At 41.2% G+C, this 22031-nt stretch overlaps 1 protein-coding gene and 1 pseudogene across 1 annotated transcript; both read left to right on the top strand.

The window, feature by feature from the left end:
• The first annotated feature begins 2065 nt into the window (after positions 1–2065).
• LOC141656995 (putative nucleoredoxin 1) lies at positions 2066–4993 on the top strand. Its single transcript, XM_074464094.1, has 2 exons — positions 2066–4293; positions 4822–4993. Exon 1 carries the CDS (start codon positions 2370–2372, stop codon positions 4131–4133), a length of 1764 nt encoding a protein of 587 aa, XP_074320195.1. The 5' UTR covers positions 2066–2369; the 3' UTR covers positions 4134–4293; positions 4822–4993.
• A 718-nt stretch (positions 4994–5711) lies between these two features.
• Positions 5712–7497, top strand: LOC141654982 (long-chain-alcohol O-fatty-acyltransferase-like; annotated as a pseudogene).
• The last annotated feature ends 14534 nt before the right edge of the window (positions 7498–22031 follow it).

Raw genomic sequence — 22031 nt, 5'->3', positions numbered from 1 at the left:
GACAAGGGGGTGTTTGGGTGAGGCACGGTGGGAACCAGGCCAAATGATGGCTCTGGTTCGACTCACCGGCGGCAGTCGACCTGGCTGGGGTCGGTTGTTGGCGGTGGGGGCGAAGAGGGGAGCAAACCTGGTGGTGTTCGTGGTGGTTTGGGGTGGCGCGTGAGGTGTGTGAGAGAAAGGGAAGGTACGGGTGGTAGGAGACGGGTTGATGGGTTAATTGGTGTGGTTTGACCCTTTTAAAAACGTAAAACTTGTTTTATCACTTTCTATATCGTATCCTTATTTAGTTAATTAATTCCCGAGTTATTCAAATGTTTAGAGACGGTGCAGTCGGGTTGGTAAAATAGAAAACTGCTAGATCGGGAAAGTTTCCATTTAAGGAAACTTTCCATTTTAAGAAGTTCTAATTTTAGTAACTTTCTATTTTGGGAAGGGGATGGTTTAAGTAATTGTTTATTATTTATTGTTTTTCGTAGGGCGAATTTGTTGTGGAATATTACTAAGCACCCGACTTTTGACGCAATACCGAGGTAGGGAATACACCGATTGAATTTTTTTGATTGTTAATGAGTTGACATGTTTGGGATTATATGACATACCTGGCTATTTTATTTATCCTGTTGAGCATTTTGTTTCATATGTTTCATACATCGCATTTGCATTGGAGTTGGAGTTGGATGAGATGGTTGTGATTAAGGCCCAGTGGGTTCTGCGCAGACTTGCCCTGGTGTCCTCCGTCGCTAAGCGAAGCGGGCGAGATCGACTACGGTCGATATATATAGTCTACCGGGGATCGGTATGGTGGGCGTCTTGGGATGTGTGTGATGGAGTTGATTGGAGGAGCATTGCATTGCATTCTTTATTATATCGTATTACCTACTCAACCTCGCGGTTGACCACGTGTATTCGTGTATGCTGTGATGATCCTTTTAATGGGAGCGGTTGACAGTGGTTGAGACATTTGGGAGTCGGGGGGAGAGAGCGTGGATCACCTGACTTAGAGCTAGCTCACCTTTATTTTGTTTAGTTGTCAGACTTTATCTTTATTTAAGACATGTGTTATTTCCGTTGTAAACATTATAACCTTTTTAATTTAAAGTACTGTTATCTTTCTCTTTGTTATCTACTGCCTCGGATTTCCGAGATGGTAACACCCTTCTTTATCTGAGGAGTCCTAGTGCAGGCCCTTAAATAAATGGGGGTGTTACACCCGCCGTAATTATTGTTACTTTCACTATTGCCGCATTAATATTGATTATTTCACTACTCTCGTTGTTGTTTCTACCACTTTTACTAATCTCGCTGATAATATATTTATATAAATATATTACATATATGCATTAAAGCAAATCGAACCAATTATGCAATAATTAACATCTCTATACATCTAATAAACTACAAAGTTTAATAGAATTGCATAGATTTTAAATTTAATATATAATTTTAAATTTAATATATAATTTTATGATGATAATAATTAATAGAATAAGTGTACATGGTTATACTAATTAATTATTTTATTTTAAGGAAATTGATTTCTTTTAGTCTCCTTGAAATTGACCATCTTATTATTTTATTTTAAGGAAATTGACCATGTTTTAATCTCTTACAAATGTTTAGGAAAATTACCAAGCTTCTATATAATTTAATTTTAACCCAAACTACATAATATTTGCATTGAGATCCCTTAATCGGGTCCATCACACGGTGCTAGTGATTTAAAACTATATAGTATAATTAATTTGTATAACTTTCTTTAATTACATGGAAGTCCCTTGGTTTCTGGATTTAATATATAGTATTGATTGATTGATTGATTATTTAACATAAAGGTAGGATACTTTATCACAAAGCTCAGATTATACACCGTATAACCTACATGAAATTGACTTCAGAATACTAAAAGATTTTAACTTCCGATCCGAGTACAACTAAGCTTGGAATTGGCTTAGGTTTGTCGGGTTGGGTCGGGTTTTGACCGGGACAAATCATTGTCAAAGCGGTTCATAGTCAATTCTCGATATGGCATGAATCTAATGAGACCTGACTTAAAAAGATCTCATCCAAACCCGGCCTAAATAACCCGATTGGCACATGGAGAAGAAAAAGACTTTTGAGAGTTTGGTTGATTTAGCTGGGTTAAATCAAGGAAAACCCTAGATTTTACAATTGATTAAAAACGAAAGCGAATTGGGAAAAGGGGAGAGGGTTGAAGGGTGCGAAACTGGGGTTTATCTGGAGAGCAAAATTCAGGTAAAAATATCGATTATTAATCTAGTTTGTTGCAGTAACTTATTACTAGCTCAATTTATTTATTTATTTATTATTTATTTACCAATTCTGTGGTGGGAATCCGGTTGATTATAAGAATGCGGATTCCAAATGTTCCTTTGAAAAGTTGTAGTGTTGCGGTTGCGAATGAAAATAAAAATAGTAATTGTCGGGGGAATCCGGTTGATTATGTTTCGGTTGCGACTGAAAATAGTAACCCTGATGGCGGCGAATATATAGTTGTTGATGACACTAATTATCCTGTGGTGGGTATGCGTTTGGCTGTGGTACCCTTTTTGTCTAATAATGGTAAAACTACTTCATTGATTCGCTGTTCTACTGGTGAGCCTGTTGGTTTCGATGTCGTCCTCCGAAAACACCTTCTCATTTGCTGTGCCTCCTTTGATCTATTTACTGGAATTCATTACTTCCGTGCCATCATGGATGTTTACAATAGTTTATCTCGGGACAAGTTTGAGATGGTCTTTGTCGCCAATTCCAATTCTACTAAGCCCGCTTTTGATGAGTTTGTTTCTGAATTGCCCTGCCTTGCTATACCATTCTCTGACTTGGACACCCGCCACTATATCTGCTCCTTCATCGGCTTTAACCATTACTTCTACTGCGCTAGGCTTTCCCTCGTTTTGGTCGATCCTGATGAAATGATTTTGTACTACCGTGACGCTCCCGACCTTTTTTTAACATTGGGACCTGAGTGGTTTCCTTATCGTGACAGTGATATTGAGGCTGTAAATATACAAGATCATGTCTTGAGGTGCAGGTTGGATCCCTTGTATAAGAAAGAGATCCAAGGTTATGTTCCTGAAGCCGTTATGCAGGATGCTCTCTTACAGGAGCCACTGTCCCTCTACAGGGATATCCTGCATTGTGATCCCTCCCTCGCTCTTCCGAGGTTTGGGTCTGTCGATGGAGCTCGTGAATCATTAACTGTTTTAGAGCTCAGCAAGAGGCATGTGGTGATGTACCTGTGCGTTGACACAAGTTTCCTTCACGAACTTATCGACCTTTATAAGGAATGCAAAGAAAAAAAGTTGGATCTTGAGATACTTGTGGTATGGATACCTCTTTTCGACTTTACTGAGAGAATCCAGGAAAATTTCATTGAGGATTTGAGGCGGGAAAATATAACATCGTGGTTACTATTTCCCAAACACAACAACATTTGGCGCAGACTGTGGCGAGTTTTTAGCCTGCATCTTGAGCAAGATAGGATGATCGTATTGCCACCGAATGGCAAGCCGGGGGAGCTAGAGGGAAGGGGAATCGTAGAACAATTGGGAGTAACGGAATATCCGTTTACGAGAACCGCAGTCTTGGAACAAAGATACACCGCTCTCAGGTCACTCACCCCTGACTCGTTATTTAAAGGTACCACTAAGGCCCGCACTTGCCTGTTCCGTAAAGGTAAAGAACGCAACGTGCGTCAATCTTCATTACGGGGCAAGAAGTTGCTTGTATACCTCGATTGGCTTCAATTATCAGGTGACAAAGGTAAACTTTGCGACCTGATGATGAAGCTTTACCCTAAAATAAAGGCTAAGGGTTGGGAAGTTGTGTTTGTTCCTTTGGATTCTGAACTTAGAAAACCACATGTCAAGTTTGCTAAGATGTTATGGCCGACTATGCCTATCCGTAAAGCTTGTGAAGCATCTGTGCGTGAGAAACTGATTTTTGAAGGCGACGATAATTATGGTAATCAAGTCATTGCGTTCAATGAAGATGGCAAGATTGTTTCAAGAGAGGCACATAAGGGTCTAAGGAAACATAAGCTCAATGATTCTTTGTTCTATGATAAATTGTATGATGAGCTCACTACTATTTTTGTTTGGCTTAAAGGTTAGCAGAACTTCTAAGAGCTTGCTTGGGATTGAAGTAATTTCTGCCGGAGCAATAGACCTTAAAACAATACTCCCTCTGCCCCGGTCAATAGTATCATTTTGCATTTGTAGGCGTATAAGTCAATAGTTATCATTTCTATTTATAGTAAATTTTACCTTAGAAGTAGGGGTGTTAATGAGACGAGACAGCTCGCGAGCAACTCGAGATCGGCTCGGTTAAAGCTCGGTCAAAGCTCGGCTCGTGCGAGCTCGGCTCGGGCTCGGGATCGGCTCGAAAGCTTAACGAGTCAAGCCGAACAAAGGTTGGCTCGACTCGAAAAGCTCGCGAGCGGCTCGAACTTGTGTGATTACATAAGATATTGATAATATTTTATAAAAATATTCTATCATGATTGCATCTTTGTATCACACGTACCAAATGTCTCGCTGATTTGCCAAACATTTTTACATATAACTTTCGAACCTTATTATTGAAAATATCGGAACAAAAAAATAAAAAAATTTATATAGGCTCGATTTGGGCTCGAGTTTGGCTCGAGCTCGCGTTAAAGCTCGCAAGCTTTATAACGAGCCCATTTTTTTCAGGCTCGGGTAAGCTCGAGATCGGCTCGAGCTTGAATTTTGGGTCTTGAGCACAAGCCGAGCAAGGCCAAGCTCGGGCTCGGCTCGGCTCGTTAACACCCCTACTTAGAAGTGCCCATGTGCAAGTGGTTGTTTTCAAGTATGGAAAGAGGAGTTAACTATTTTCTCCTTTAATGCAGTTTATAATTTACTAGTGTAGCTCCCGTGCTATAGCACGGTTTTTCTAGATGGAAATGTAAGAAAAATTAACAAATAAATTATTGGTATTTTTCTATTTTCAATCATACATCATATATTTATGGCTACTTTTATTGTGTACAAAATCCGAATATCATTAAAATGAATTAGGAGAGTAGTTAATTAGAGAAATATACTAAGTATTGTAAGTAGTAGTTAGCGACGTAGGCGGTAAACTTAGGCGGAAAAAGTTTGAGATTTGTTGTTTTTTTTTAGTAAAAAGGGGATGTCAATTGATTCTCTAAAATAATAATTATTGCATTATTGAAAAATTTAACAACTTTTAATTTATAATTACTAATTTTATTTAATTTTAATGAAAAAATAATAATAATAATGAATTTAATAAAAAGATTGGAGTTATAATTATTAAAACATATTTATTGAAAAGATAATTTTATGATAGTTACTTCCTCCATTCAACTCCACTCTACCACTTTACTTTTTCACGTTTGTCAACGCGTGTTTTACGCAGTAAATATCGTTAGTTACGTATTTACAAAAATTATAAAAGTTGGATATTTTTAATGTACTCGTAAAGACGAATCAAACAAGATCTCACATGAATATATTTTCACTTATATTTTGAGAGAAAATTGAAATTGATTGTTAAGTTGTGAATAGTGTAGAAAATGGAATGTGGTAGAGTGGAGTTGAATGGAGGAAGTATTTCCTAATTTAGGTAGATGCTTTTTGGAGGGAAAACTAAGAGAATTTTTATTCTCTTAGTAGTAGGGGGATGTGTGCTCCTCGTTTTCAGACATGTATTGTTTAACGTTATCAACCTACAGTATAAATTATATGCTACTAGAGTCTGGAGTTGGGGCAGTCCTATACCGGAAGGTATTGTTGAAATTGTAATTTCTGATTACACGTGACGGTTATTTAATATACATGGTACATAGTTTCAAAAAAAGGTTACTCTCCCTTACCTTTCCCCTTGATTTATCCTGAAACTAGAGAAAAAAAATTACATAAAATGAAAAATTTACACAAATAAATTACCTACAAAATGAAAGAGTAATTCCGTAAATAAAATGGAAACCACAATTGTTTTAAAACCCTAAATTTTACCATACGGTACGACACGGTTTAACTGGATATACGGTTCCAGGTTTCAGGTATCCAGTCAAAACCGGATTTACGAATTTCAAGTTGTGGTCGGATAGTAGTATCGGGGTGTGATGCCTGAGTACAGCTCTACAAGAGTATTTTGTATGTTGCTACAATAAGCCTTGTCTGAAGATACCTTGTTTACAAATTTGTTTTAACATCAAGTATTGCGAATAGGAAATGAGGTGCAGGTTAAGGCTTGGGACAAGGCGTGGCTACGAGGGGATGCAGCTACAAAAGTTTGTAAGCCGAAAAATGGAGCAGATATGGGACTAAAGGTGGCGAATTTCATTGACTATAATACGAGTGAATAGAGGCTGGCGACTTTAAACTTCTCTTGTATTCCTTCAAAGGGTATTTCCAAAGGGTATTTTCACATTATTCTCTCTTCTTCCAATTTTTTACCTTTTTACCATCCTTCCTCTATCTGTCTCTAGACCAATTCCTTCAGTCATCCTTGGTGGATTTTTCACTTGGATTACTTCTCTTGTATTCTTTCAATCTTGGTCCATTATCTACTACCTACCCTCCAAGCTCCTTCCTCAAGTTCTTTTTCCTAGCCGCTTTTCCGATCGCGGTCAAGGACAAGAATATCAACTCAGATGTCTGTGGCCTTATCCTCAATCAAATGGGCTCGATCGGGCATCAAGGACCGAATAACGATGCGATATGTGTCACGCGCCTTACACTCTTACCCCCCGAATCATCTAATTCTCGGAATATAAACCAGAATATCAATTCAGATGTACGCAGTCTTACCCGTAATACGGACATAAAAAATGAGTCTACCAAGAAGGTAATACCTCTAAATTATGGGTCAAAGATCATAGCTTTTATCATCTTAGAAGTGGTATACAATCACCTACAAAGCATGGTAATTTATTGTTGCTTAATGTACCTATTCATAGACATAGTATTTGGTGCATGTGATTTGTTGGTTAACTCAACTCTTGATGTTGAGCTAGAACCACCCTCCGATGAACCATATTTGTCAACATCATTACAAGACTTTTGGGGGAAAAGGTGGAACCGTATGATATCAAACTAGTGTACTATCCAATAAAGTCAATGGCTACAAAGTTAGTGGGCCGTAAGTGGGCCCCATTGGTTGGTGTGATGGGCTGTTTTATTGTCTCGGGATTGATGCATGAGTTAGTGTATTATCACATGACACGTGTCCGTCCGACGTGGGAGGTCACGTGGTTTTTTGTGTTGCATGGGTTTGTTTGTGGTTTTGGAGATGGTGGTGAAGAGGTGGTTGGGTCAAAGGTGGAGGTTGCACTGGGTTTTATCCGGCCCGTTGACTGTTGGGTTTGTGATGGTTACTGGGTTTTGGTTGTTCTTCCCTCAGATTATGAGGAATAATGTTGATAAGATGGCGACCGAAGATATAATAGGTTTTGGGAAATACGTACGAGAGATGATGATTATATAGGCGTGATTGGTTGAGCTCAAAGAAACTTTGTGGTTAGGGTGTTTATGAACTCAGATAGTATCGAGTGGAAAAACACTTTGGACCAAAAAAACTCTAAACCTTTCATATTTTAACATTTTTTTTTTCAAGTACGACATTTCCGTCACCACCGCTTTAATTCCCTCGCCAAATTCAAGAAATCAACGACAAGTAATCTAAACTAGTTTAATTTTTAAAAAATTTATAGTTAGTTAGTAGTTTTAGGTGGTTTAGAATAGAATCGTTATTGTTAAAACGGATTAGCGATTATCGATTACCGCGCCAAAATTAATCTAAGTTAGAAAATGATTTTTTTTTTAACAAAAAAATTCGTCCAGATGGAAAATATTTTCGTCCGGACAAAAATATTTTTAAAACCGTTACTAAATTGATTGTTGTTACCGTATGTTTAAAACCGTTTTAATCGAAAAATTCGTAAATTAAATTACATTTTTTTCCCGAAAAACCGTCTTTTTTTTTTGTTTTAGAAAGATTAGAGTGAGACAAGGGGAAGTTAATGGGGGTGGGGAATTGGAAAGATGTGTTCATTGTCGACGATAATTAGTAAAAGTGTCGATGATATTTAACACTGCCGAAGGAAAGTCATTAAAAAATGTCGACAACGTTTAGGCGTTTAGCAGATTGGTTTTCACATACTTCTCTCGTTGTGTTTCATTTTTCCAATTACCGTCCTTTTTCCCTTCTTTATAAACAGTACTAGTTTTAAACCCATGCAAATTGTACGGGTATGTTATTTCAGAAGTTGTTATTATAAAAACTTAAAATATAAATTAAGTTTTAAAGTAATGTAATTAAATCTCCCTATTTTTTTTTAACAATTTGAATTGCCAATGTAATAATTGAGTAATAAAGAAGATTCTAAATTTGAATTAAAAATTTCAATTGCAATTGGTATAAATGATAAAGTAGTGTTAATTGGTCGGATAATTATTATAGTAAGATACGCCCTCTTGTCAGCTAAATTTGAGTTTCTACTCGGCCTTGTTACATCAGCGGCCTCAAAAAAAGGCTGACTTATATAGGTAAAACAAAATTATTCATACGAAAATTATCATAGAATTAGCGAAATTACAAATTGTTAACTCACTTTTTCATTTAACTACACTCGTGCAGAGGGCAAAATGAAATTTTTGACCCGCACATATCTTAAAATGCAAATTGTAACCCAATTTTTGTTTAGTACAAATTGTTACTTAGTAGACGGAACAAAATTAGAATTGACTCGTGCACCTTTAAACCGGTTTAATCAATTTATTAAACATTCAAGCACGGAAAATTATCATATAAAAATACATTTATAAGGTGTTAGAAAAATGTACTTCGTAAAAAACACCATCCGTTTTCATGTGTTAGAAAAATTACATGAATAATTATTGTTAAAAAGATTGTAAATAATAATTCATATTTACCATACCTGAAAAACAATTACTCCATAAATAATTACCAAATCACTATCTCCGACCCAAACTTGTACTCCATAGAAAGTAATAACCGATGCAAAAAATAATAGGTTAGTCTCCCTTAAGACGAAGTTATCCGTCTTAACATCAAAACAGGTCAAATATCATCCCTTTAAGCATAACAAAGTTGTTGCTTAGCCCAATACATTATGCTTTTATTTTACCCATATTACCCGACACGTCCTAAACTTAAAACAGATACACCCGTTTTAAATAAGAACTTGTAAAAAATCGAGTAATACACGAGACACGTAAATTTGTTTTCAGCAACGGGTTATAACGAATTACATATTAACCCTTAAACTACACGACTCACGCCCAAATAAACCATATCATACATTCATGTGCATATAAAATCTTGAAAACAAACCTCACCCATCATTTACCCTCTTTCTCGCCTCTCACCTGCCAATTTGCCATCACTCTTTCACCTCTCTCTAACTCTCACATTCAGTCCTTCACCATTTTTCACCTCTCTCTAACTCTCACATTCAGTCCTTCACCATTACCCTCAATCACAAATCACTACCCTAAAATATGATACTCATCACATGTATGATGTTTATTTTGTTATTATTCTTATTTTATCAGTTTAAATAAATGTTTTAGTCCTTTTTTTTGCTTATTCTATATTAGTTAAAAAGTGCTGCGATTTTTTAGTTCAGTTTTAATTTATTTCAAATTTATTTTTCAATATTTTTTATGTGCTTTTTCCATATTATTGTTCATTAATTTCGACTTAAATCAGTTAGCTACTTTTTATTTAAGTAAAGTATTTCATGCAAATGAAAAAGAAGTAGATTTATGAATTTATATATTTTATAAAGTATTTGCTTTTATAGAACAATATGTTCTTTCATTTAAATTTTTCAATTATATTTTTGGTCCAAAATTTTGATTATTTTGTTAACATTAATATTTTTCAGAAATTTTTCGTAAGATTTTATCGTTGTTTGAGTTAATTTAATTTATTAGGTTCTTCTATTTTTTCTATTTTTTGTGACTATATTTTTCAACTCTTAATTTACATCACTGTTAATTTTTTAATTGTCTAATTTGATGAATGGCTTATATCATATTTTTTTCGTCAGTTTTGGTATCATTTTGTGATTTAATATTTAATATGACAGACGTAATTCATTCAAGTTGTATATTCTATTTTAATTTACTCATTTCTGATAATGCAATTAAATCAGAAAAAATGTGTGTTACTTTAAATTAGACTGCGTTTTTTGCGCATGAACGGATCTCGTCTTTTATTATACATAATTATCATTATGTATTTACAACATAATAATAATATTAATAATAATAATAATAATAATAATAATAATAATAATAATAATTGTTCCGAGTGTAATTCCAGAGCAAGTATTGTTACCACCCGTGGCTTGTAGAATGATGTCTCGAGTTGGATTCCTCACGTCTCTGTCGTTCCTCTCGGCCTCTCCTGCAACAATGAACGAACTGAGGGCTTGGCTTTGTGCCAAGCGTACTCACTCCGACGCTCAAGTCAGTGAACTTAACGGGATAAGTTGTTAGTACTTGGCTAAGGATATATTGTAGAGAGATAAGGAAGATATTACCAGATGAATAGTGATTCTTAGGTTAATTTGTGGATCCTTTCCTCAATGAGGGTTGAGGAGTATTTATAGACTTTCACCTTTTGTCACGTAGTGGCCAAGTGGCCAAGTGGCTAGCAGGTGGAAAGACCGTTCTACCCTCGACCGCTGGACCCATGGCAGGCCGGCCGAGGGTCTTGGATATGAGTACGCGGATATGTGTCCCGGCGATCGGTTGCAGTAGGGACCCAGGTGACAGGCCGATGGGTTGCATCGGCTAAGCTGTCTGAGTCGTTGACTTATTGTGGATATCTTTGACCTTGCTCAATATGTTGACTTGGTCAGCGGTGCAGAATATGCCCCATCAATTTGCCCCCAGCGTAGTCTATGCCGTGGTATGGGCTCCGATGTATGCTGAGCGTATATTCTGCGAAAGTAATTTTTGAAACTTTTCTGTATCGGCTTCTTCTATCTCGGCCTGGTTCTTATCAGGCCGTACCATATATATCCCCCCCTCCGCATGGATGTGTAAAGGGCATCCGATGTGGAAAAGGAAGTGACGCTGGCTGAGACCAGGGTTGGGAGTGTCGGTTGTTTTTGATTGCCCCCAGGCCGGTGCTCATTAGCATGGTTGATCCTGTGGCCGGCGGAGAGCAGATACCTAGGAATTTGTTGAGGAAGATGAATGGGCAGAGATATGAAAGGGCGTGTTGAAGACGCTTGATCACTGTTGCGTTGATTGACGTTTAACTGTTGCGATGATTGACATTCCGTGGTTGCATGTCCGACACGTGTCTGCTCGCTGATTGGCTGACGCTTCATGGGCTGTTCTCTGATTGGTCTTTCTTTATGGGCTTTTTTTCTATAAATAGGGCGGTTGTTCCGTGAATTTGGCCACCAATTTCATTCTCCAAAATTTTCTTCTCTCTAAACTTCCAAGGCCTTCTTTGTCTTCTAATTTTCAGGGTTGCTACTCCGGCGAGTGTTTTTCTTCAAGGTAAACAAACAAATTTCCTTTCTTCTCTTGTTAAATAATCATTGCTATCATGTCTTCTGCTGACGCTGGGACTAGCACTCCTGCGCCGGGGGGCCCTAGGTCCCCTTCTCCTGAAGTTGATCCTCGATATTTGGAGGAATGGGATGACGATGATGAAATTGATGACGACGCAGACGATTTTGGTGGTGATGCTGAAAAGGCTCGTCCTAATGAGAGGCAGTACGTTATGGATCATGGCGACGCCTGTAAGGTCCGCCTTGACCGTGCTTGGACCCATAAGCTCGCCAGTTGTTCCGGCGAGAAATTTTTCGAGGGCCATTTTTTCTTTGGCAGGGGATATAAGATTGTTATCCCTGGGGAGGGTCAGGCCGTCTGTTGCCCTCCGCCGGGCTACACCGGCGTATACATGCGGCACTTGGAGTACGGGCTCCGGTTTCCGCTGAATGAGTATGTTATGGCCATTATTAGGGCCATGAACGTTGCTGTTGCCCAACTGCACCCGTTAGCTGTGAGGACCATAGTCGGCTTTGTCTGGCTTTGTCTCTTCAAGGGAGAGGCCCCAACGGTGAATTTATTCCGCCGGCTTCACTCACTCCGGCCATCAATCTCTGGCCGCGTCGGATGGTACAGTGTGCAAACGGAGCAGGGCTATGTCTCTGTTGACAAGCTTTCTTCCTGCAAGGGCTGACAAGGTCGGTGGGTGTATGTTAAGGTGCCGGATGACTACCCGCTGCCCCGCTCCTTTCAACACCAAGTTAATTTGCGGTGTGAAACTAAAGCGGAGCACGACAGATGGGTCACCCGGAAGAAGCTCAAGATGGATGCCGGCAAGGTCCTTCTTAAGGAGGATGAGAAGCTGGCGATGAGGCTCTTCGAGGCGGACAAGAGTGGGGTGCCGAAAAGATGGATTCCCCCAACGCAGATCATCCTCCAGGATGAGCCTCTCTGTCATGTCGGCCTCATACCGGCCCTAGCACAGGGTGAGTGGGGTCGGTGCGAGGCCTATCGCCGCTCTCAATGTTCCTGTTTCTCGAGTTTCGATTTATTTCTTCTATTTAATTCTTTCTTTGTTTCTTTCGCAGACCACTTCGGACCGGACCTGTCTGAGAATATTCTCCGGAGAATGGGGCTGCACAAAGATAAAACCGTTGCTAACTTGCACCCCAAGGCTCTTGCCCATGATCGCAGGACGTCGCCGAATGATCTCATGGATCAGCGGCTGAGGAGCTTGAATGTGGTGGAGGCCCAGGCGAAGATTGTTAGTAACGTGCCGCACCATACGCGAAAAACAAAGTCTTCGGCGGCGATGGCGTCGACATCAGTTCCACCTCCTATTCCCCCTGTTCCGAAGGCAACGGTGGAGATCGTTGATATCACCAATGGGGAGGACTCTGACGAGGAGGGGCCTCCCCTTGTCCGTAAGAGGAAGGGGACAACCTCTACCGCTGTCGCTGCTTCTGCCGCTGGCGAGGAAATGCGTCCTTCGGCCAAGAAGGCCAAGCATGGTACTGATCTACTATGTGGCTCAGATTTGGCCGGCTCATTAGGCGCTGCTGATGACGGGTTTTTCGGCATGTCTGTATGTTGATACTGATGCTTTTGTTAAATTTTGCAGATCAGCCGCTGTCGGCCGTCGCTCTTAATGAGCAGCAAGTGGGGGAGAGACCCGCGCAGGCTGGTGATCGTAACGTCACTGTTGACTCTTCATCCCAGAAGGCTTCCCCCTCCCGACTGCAGGCTGGTGATCGAAACGTCACCGCCGACCTTTCATCCCAGAAGGTTTCCCCTTCCCGGCTGCAGGCTGGTGATCGAAACGTCACCACTGACCCTTCATCCCAGAAGGCTTCCCCTTCCCGGCTGCTTGCAGCGGAAGGCGCGAGGTTGGTCGAGGAGCTGGCGAGATGGAACGAGCTGGCCGATGCTCGTATTATAGAGCAGGAGAAGGCCGTGGCTCAGTCCGCTTTTGAGCTTGATGCCACTAGGAAGGTGGCCACGAAGGCGAAGCTGGATCTTCTCAATGAGCAGAGGCTTAGGGTAGATGCTGAGAAAGCGCTCTTGGGCGAGAGGAAGCTCGGGAGGACGCTGAAAAGGAGGTCTTTCTTTGAGAGAGCCAAGGCCGAGGCTGCTGCGGCCGTCAAGTTGCAAATTTGCTGGATAAGTGTGACCTTGTTCAGAGGCATGCCGACCTTTATCTCCAGCAGAGGAATGAATTCAGGGGCAGATTTCAGATCCAGGGGAAGGTGATTCGGAGCAAGGAGGCCATTATTAGACAAAAGGAGGACGACATCGAGATGCTCCAAACTGAAATGCTCCCTAACATGTGCACCGAGTTCCGGGATCTGGCCGAAGAAGCTGCCAGGGAAGTGATTGAGGAGCTCTTCCCTCTTCCTGGTTCTTTTCCGTGGGCCAAATTTGACGAGCTGTTTGACGATAAGGTCGAAGCCAAAGAGAAGGCCGTGGAGGAGAAGGCCAAGGAGGCGGTGAGGGTGAAGATAGAAAAAGAGGCGGCCGCGGAGAGTGCGACCCTCGCCGAGAAGACTAAGGCGACGAAGGAGGAAGCCGTGAGGGCAAGCGGCATCTTGCGAGGCTCAGCCGAGGCTGCGCCAAGCCGAGGCTGCTAAGAACGCCGCTCGCCCCATCGAAGAAGGTGCTGCTCTGCTGGCGATGGCGAGCAAAGCAACAGCATAGGGAGACGGGCGGTCGTCACCGGGCTCACCGGCGTCTCGGACGGCTTTTCAAATGCTCGGGAGCCAATTATTAAGTCTTCCCTCCCTGCCACTTTTGGCGCTTCATATGATACCTGTAATCTTTAGTTTTTCTTTTCCTTGTATTTTGTACAACTTTGGTAGGTTGTGTTTTGGCTCATCCTTATGGGGACGGCCGTCATCCGTATTCTCCTCACTTGTAACTTATCATTTTTAATAAGAGTTCGTTTCTTTTGTCTTTGGCTTGGCCGAGGTCTTTACCTCACTTTGAGTTTCCTTGCACTAATAGTTGAGCATATCAACTGTATTTAGTGTCTTCACTTTGCCTCTGGCTTGGCCGAGGTCTTTACCTCACTTTGAGTTTCCTTGCACTAATAGTTGAGCATATCAACTGTACTTAGTGTCTTTGTCTGAGTTTCCTTTTTGTTTTCGCCTCGGCCTGGCCGAGGCAGTCTAGAGTGCGCATCCCACCTGTGTTTAAACGCTTTTAAGGCGTTTTGACCGTTTCTGCGAGTATCGACTGTGCTTGCCGTGAATCGCTAGCGTCGCTTCGAGGGTGATTGCCGCTCTTGTCGGTTATGACAGTGTGAGCCGGCGTCTGTTTCTTGATAACGTGTTACGTGGGGTCTACCACTTGGAGTGATCTTTGCCGAAGCGTCTACTACTTGGGGTGATCACGACGCGCTATATTTCTTGATGGAGACTGCCGCTCTTGTCGGTGTGACAGTATGAGCTGGCGTCTTATTTCTTGGTGACGGCCGTGGCGTCTACCACTTGGAGTGACTGCGACGGCGTCCACCTCTTGGGGTGACTACCGTGGCGTCTACTACTTGGGGTGACTGCGACGGCAACTGCTTCTTTACGGAGACTGCCGCTCTTGTCGTTGTGACAGTATGAGCTGGCGTCTGTTTCTTGATAACGTGTTACGTGGCGTCTACCACTTGGAGTGACTGCCGAAGCGTCTACTACTTGGGGTGACTGCGACGGCGCTATATTTCTTGATGGAGACCGCCGCTCTTGTCGGTGTGACAGTATGAGCTGGCGTCTTATTTCTTGATGACGGCCGTGGCGTCTACCACTTGGAGTGACTGCGACGGCGTCCACCTCTTGGGGTGACTGCGACGGCACCTACTTCTTTACGGAGACTGTCGCTCTTGTCGGTGTGACAGTATGAGCTGGCGTCTGTTTCTTGATAATGACTGATGGGAAAAAATGGACACTTAGATGGAAGACTTGGGACGATTTCTCATTAGGTGTAAACATGCGGTGGGGTGCCCACAGCTATCTTGGACACCTCCGCCGCTATACAAAGTTTTCCCGAGATTACCAACGTCCTAATGGCTCATCAAAGGCACACCTTCCCGATCGGCGCTAGTTGCATCCATGAGGTCGCCCCGTGTTGCAAGGATGGACTTTTTCCTTTCTCTCGACCGCTTGCCACTTTAAGGGGATGCGCATGTTGCATCCTCCGCGCTATCCGGACGTTGACCACCTCGTCCTTTTCGTCTTTGGAGACGAGCTTATGCGCTTCCCCGGCCGAGACGTACATCGGTGTTAGGGCCCGGATGGACATCACTGCGTCGGCCTCGCTCAGAGTGACTCGGCCTATGAGAACGTTGTAGGCGGACGAGCCGTCAATGACCACGAACTCGGCTAGGACATTCTTAGCCGCATTCCCTTCGCCGATCATCATAGGCGATCGATTGACCCAGTGGTACCAGGCCCCTCGGAGAAGGCCGTCACGGTGGATTGGTGCGAGGGGCTTAGGTCCTTGACTTTCGGGCCAGGCCGAGGAAGCACTCCTGAACATGATGTTCGTGTAGGCGCTGTGTCAATCGGGCACCGCTTGACCAGGTGGTTGGATATGTCCAAATTGACTACAAGCGGGTCGTTTGTGAGGAGCGATGACTCCTTCGTAGTCCTTCCTTCCAATAGTCATATCGGGGATGTTGGAAGCGGGGATCGTTGTGTTGGGCACAAAATTGATGGCCTGATATAGCTCGTTCAGGTGCCGTTTGTGCCCGTGAGCGGACCCTCCGTTCTCGTTGCCCCGATGACAACATGGATCACTCCTATCCGTTCAAGACGGATTTCTTATCTGAACTTCTTTGCGTCGGTCTTATGGCCTTTGGCAACGTATTGCCGAGGCTCCCCTTCCGGATCGCTTCTTCAATGGCGTTCTTCGAGATGCGGCGGTTGTCGGTAAGGTGACCGGTGTGGCCGTGGTACTCACGATGTATTGGCTCGTGTCACCGTCTCCCTTCGGCTTGGGGGCCTTTCCCACTTCTCGGCCCTCGTGCTTGCTCGGGCGAAGACCTCGGCGGCGATCGACGAGGGGGTTTTATCATTATACCGCCTGCGGCGGTACGATCCCGAACTCCACCCGGCGCCGTCGAGTCCTGTTTCTGGCAGTTTTATCGAGACCGTGACTGTTATTGTCACGGCGTCTTTCACCGCACCGTGACCGATCATTGTCGCGGCGTCCTTCGTCCGGGTTGTCCTCCCGGCTCTTCTTTTCGAGGGCTTGGGCTCGCTAGGGCCTACCCGGGTTTTGTGGTAGTCTTCCACTTTAATGGCTTGATCGACCAATTGTCCGGCGTCAAAGGTCGGGCCGCCACATTTGATAAGCTCGTTTTTTAGGTCCCCCTTGGGAGGCCTTTCATCGTTGCAAGGTCGCCCGATTCATTGCTCACTCACGAATTTGTTTGAACCTTGCGTCGAACCTCTTCACATAACTCCGGAGAGACTCGCCTCCTTCGTCCGATAGTCGGGAGGTCCGATGTCTCCACAAACCCTCCTCTTGTTGCGGGAATACTTTGGGCTAGGGAATGCGTCCTTTAGGTCGGCGTAACAAGATATCGACCGTCGGGCGGCCCTTGTACCAACTCTGTGCCATCCCATGCAGTGTCGTTGGGAAGATTCGGCACCAAACCTCATCGGGTTGCTCCCATACCGACATGTGAGACTCGTAAGCCTCGACGTGGTCGGTCGGGTCACCTTCCCCTTTGTATGCTATAGGTGGTAGCTTCGACTTAGTCGACCGAGTATCAAGGACGTAGGCGAGGGGTTGCGACCACATGCCGGACGACACGCGGCGATCGGCTCCTCGCATTCCTAGTCCGGCTTCTCTCCTCGTAGCGAAAGGACTTCTCCTCCGACTGCGGCGAGTCGGGCTTCTTCTCCAACTCTGACGAGTTGGGCTTCTCTCGCTCCTCCGGGGTGTGCCTCGTTCGTCCGCGGCGACGCATCTCTTCTCACGAGTGCGAGAAGGACTTAGGTTCACCACGACCACTTTGAGCTCCCCGGTGTCTTGACGGGTCGGCTTCTCCTAATGCTCCGTTTAAGTTTAAGGGGTCACATTTTGGGCCCTGGTCTCTGGACGGTTTAAATCGCTCTTGTCGGCGTGACGATGTGAGCCGCGTACTCCCCAGTTAGGTCCGGGAGCATCTTCGGTTTGCTACGTCAACCACATGTCCCATGATGGTGACACAGGTCGGCGACGGAGTGTCTGTATTATTGGCATCCGTACTCGGTTGAATCACTTGGCCGGCGGAGGGTTGCACAACTCAGTTTGTGGACGGTATCATCTTGGTAGAATTCGGTTTAAATCGGTCACGAATGCCTCTTGTTCTTTCGACATCTTCTTGGCTTTCGGGGTGGGTTTTTGTGTGTATTTTGTTTGGGAATGAATGTGACTAGCTTCTAGTGTCTCTCCCCACAGACGGCGCCAATTGTTCCGGGTGTAATTCCAGAGCAAGTATTGTTACCACCCGTGGCTTGTAGAATGATGTCTCGAGTTGGATTCCTCACGTCTCTATCGTTCCTCTCGGCCTCACCTGCAACAATGAACAGGCGAGGGCTTGGCTTTGTGCCAAGCGTACTCACTCCGACGCTCAAGTCAGTGAACTTAGTGGGATAAGTTGTTATTACTCGGCTAAGGATGTATTGTAGAGAGATAAGGAAGATATTACCAGATGAATAGTGATTCTTAGGTTAATTTATGGATCCTTTCCTCAATGAGGGTTGAGGAGTATTTATAGACTTTCACCTTTTGTCACGTAGTAGCCAAGTGGCCAAGTGGCTAGCGGTGGAAAGACCGTTCTACCCTCGGCCGGACCCATGGCGGGCGTACCGAGGGTCTTGGATATGAACGCGGATATGTGTCCCTACGGTGATCGGTTGTCGGGCGGGACCAGTGACAGCCGATGGGTTGCATCGGCTAAGCTGTCTGAGTCGTTGACTTATTGTGGATATCCTTGACCTTGCTCAATATGTTGACTTGGTCAGCGGTGCAGAATATGCCCCATCAATAATAATAATAATAATAATAATAATAATAATAATAATAATAATAATAATAATAATAATAATAATGTAATCCTATATTTTAATTTTATTTATTTATTTCTTCTATATTCTATCTCAAAATTAGCATGTCGCTTTTAAATATCAATCACATATTCGACTGGTCAACTTAATTGTTGTATCACAAATTCTATATAAAAACAAAACAAAAATGGGAAAGAAAGTAGGGGGACATTGTGGGGCCTACTTAGAAAAATAAACAAAAAAATTGTACTTTCAACCACAAAGCGACACCTCAGCTCTGTGGTTGTTTGTTTAATAAATAGGATTCCGCAATTATTACTATATGTGAGACGGTTTTACATTGTAAGACGGTATTTGTATAAATCACTTTATATTGATAGATAGGGTTGTAAATCAGAACTGAATTGATTTCAAGCCGACTATAACCAAATCCGAGCGATTTCGAGCCTTAATAAAGCTCAAATGGAAAGCTCTTTTAGACTCGTTTTATACTTTTAGTATTTAGTTTTAGAATTTTGCAACTATTTTTGTTCATATTAAAATGTTATTTTAACATTTATGAATATTTTTATTTAATTGTCAAATTTTTTATATTTGTTTCGAAGTATTTATCTTCTAACATATTTTATTTTTTATTTGTTTTTAAAAGTAAAAAATAAACGAAAATAATGATTAAATCGAGTTCAAGCCAATTCCGAACTTTAAATTTTTAAGCTCGGAGAGTTCTAGCCTAGACGAGCCCAAGCTTAAACTTCCACTCACCCGAGCTTGCATACATCAATTCACATTTGAAAATTAGAGCACATTTTAACTTTTTGCTCTTCATAGTTCATACATAAATAAGCTACAATTCCGTGTATTAATTAAGAAACAAATAAGAGAAGAAATTTATACATAGATCAAAACAAATAAGTGAAGTATTTGACGAAGAGAGAGTCTGGGTAAAAAAGAAAGAAAGGTTGGAGTTTGGTTAAAAGTAAAGTGTCCGAGCTTTTGCAGTGAAAAAATGAATAGGGTATTTTCGTCAAACTGCATTAAGACCAGTGTCCCAGGCATTTCCACCCACATATATATGCGTACCCAAAAAAAAGGTTGGACTGTAAAAATAAGAATTGAGAAAGGTGATTGAAAAATTCAAATTCCAGTTCTATAAACTAAGCAAAAAGGTACAATCATTATGATGATGAGTTGTTTAATTTTCTTTTCTTTTCTTTTGGGATAAAACTATTATCTGTACTAACTTTTTTTTCCTTGATTGAAGGAAATGTCTAGGTTTTATTGCAAGTCGTGTGGTGTTTTCAAGGATAAGAAGTTTATTCTAAATGGTCCACCATTCCCTACAATGGCTGCCATAACAACTCATATCAGTCAAAATCATCCAATTGTTTCAAGCGCCTACAAGAAGAAGGAGTAATTACTAATTACTTATATATATATAATATCAGTTTAAATGTATAAGTCTCAATAATGCAAAAGATAAAAAGTATCCATAAAACCGGATAAATCATCATTTGTTATCTTATTAGAAAACCCTTTGGTGGATTGACCAAGCTTTTTGCTTTGTAAAGTCCATGAACACATAAATGTTTCGGACTACTTGCTATCTTACGATGTTGTTCGTAAAAAAAATGGTGGCGGAAGCATATGCCAAGGCCAAATCATCGATCTTGGGCCGGGACAATTTATGGACTATACAACCAATTGTATATATTGTACGATGTAGAATATGAGTTTTGTGATCAAGTATCCAAACTTTCGGTTAAATAATATGAGCTTTGTTAGAAAGTATTGAGTTCGTCCATTTATACATTAAAAACATGAACTTTGAATTAACTCAGAAAGAATACATATAGCTCGGATTCTTATACCTTGGTTATACAATGTTTATAGTACAACTAGATGTATAATCCTATTTGTAGGCCCGGGAACAACAGGGGCTCATAAGGTTATATTTATTAGTATTTTGTCACGACTACCATTATATTTATTATTGGTTTGCCACGACTATTGTTGTTGTTGTTGTCGATTTTTTTCTTCTTTTCGTGATTATACTCTGATCGTTCCGGTCATTAAATGAAAGTAACAATGAAATTTCTTATTTTTATTAACAAAACTTTTGAGCTACACAATTAATAAAACTTTTAAGAAAAATTCACAAAGTTGAAATATCTTTATATCTGTTTACGAACAACAATTATTTAGATAGATTGAACGGACTGAAATAATATAACGTGGGCATTTTGATGTGCAAGAAAAAACTCATAACGTCAAAACAGAGAAGGTCTCCAAAATGTCTGTATTACTAAACTTTTAATTTAGGTGACAACTTCATCAACATCATCATCATCATCATCATCAATAACAACAACAACAACAACAACAACAACAACAACAACAACAACAACAACACGTTAAAATTATAACCCTCGTAACATTTGGGATACCTTTTTTCTTCCCCATCTTAAACCCATAAACAAACAAAATGACGGTTTGTGCATTTTTTTTTCTATTAAACTGAATCCAACATTCTGCTTTAATAGCTGAAAACTTAATAATTTAAATATGGTTAATTGAGATGTATTATCGATACAAAACTCTAATCGACTTGCCTAATATTACTCATAGCAATATATCGTCTTTAATGTAGCCGCATTTAAGTCACTACGTTATTCATTTAATGTAGTCGCATTTAGCCATCACATTTGAATTGATACCGCTATTTTTGACAGAATTAATATATATGTCAATGGCCTCTCTTGGATTATTATATACTTCCACTTTGCATACTCCTTGAAAATCTATTAAAATTGTTAATAGTACTTAACGAATACTTGTTGCAATGCAGCTTTGTGGGATAGGCTGTTTAGACTCATATCTCAAATAAGTGACTTGAATCCCAAAAAACTAATGAAAAGTGAAATTATCAGACATGGAGCAAATGTTACATTTTTAAACACCGTAGATGATTATGTGGAGTTTGCACTAGATGTTTATGTTCGATATCAATTTGTTCGGTTTCCGATTTCTTTGGTATGTTTTTTTCCCTACCTTTATATATTTTTGATATTAAATTGAATGTCAATTTGTTTTGTGATAATGCAGTTCAAACAGCTACAAGTAAGAGTATTGGCGAAAGAGTAGTCAAGTTAATTTGCCTTGGATAGGAGTGAGAGTAAGAGATTTGCTAAGAATTGCAAATTCTTTCACTCTCATCCAAGTTGTCAATGTTCAAGTAATTTGGTGCTAGTTGAGAGGAGTGGTGACCGACTGTTTATTTATGAGATCATTTTTTGTGTAACTAAAGAAAGTGATACGATCGCAATTAAGCAGGAAATAAAAATGATAGAAAATGCGAATGTTCAATCAAAGATTTAACAGAATTGTGGTGTAATTAACACCCAGATTCATTCATTAAATTCATTGATAGATTATTACACACCTT

The sequence above is a fragment of the Silene latifolia genome, chromosome 5 (genome assembly GCF_048544455.1).
Source record: "Silene latifolia isolate original U9 population chromosome 5, ASM4854445v1, whole genome shotgun sequence".
Taxonomy (NCBI): Eukaryota; Viridiplantae; Streptophyta; class Magnoliopsida; order Caryophyllales; family Caryophyllaceae; genus Silene; species Silene latifolia.
This window is presented reverse-complemented; position numbering and strand designations above follow the sequence as displayed.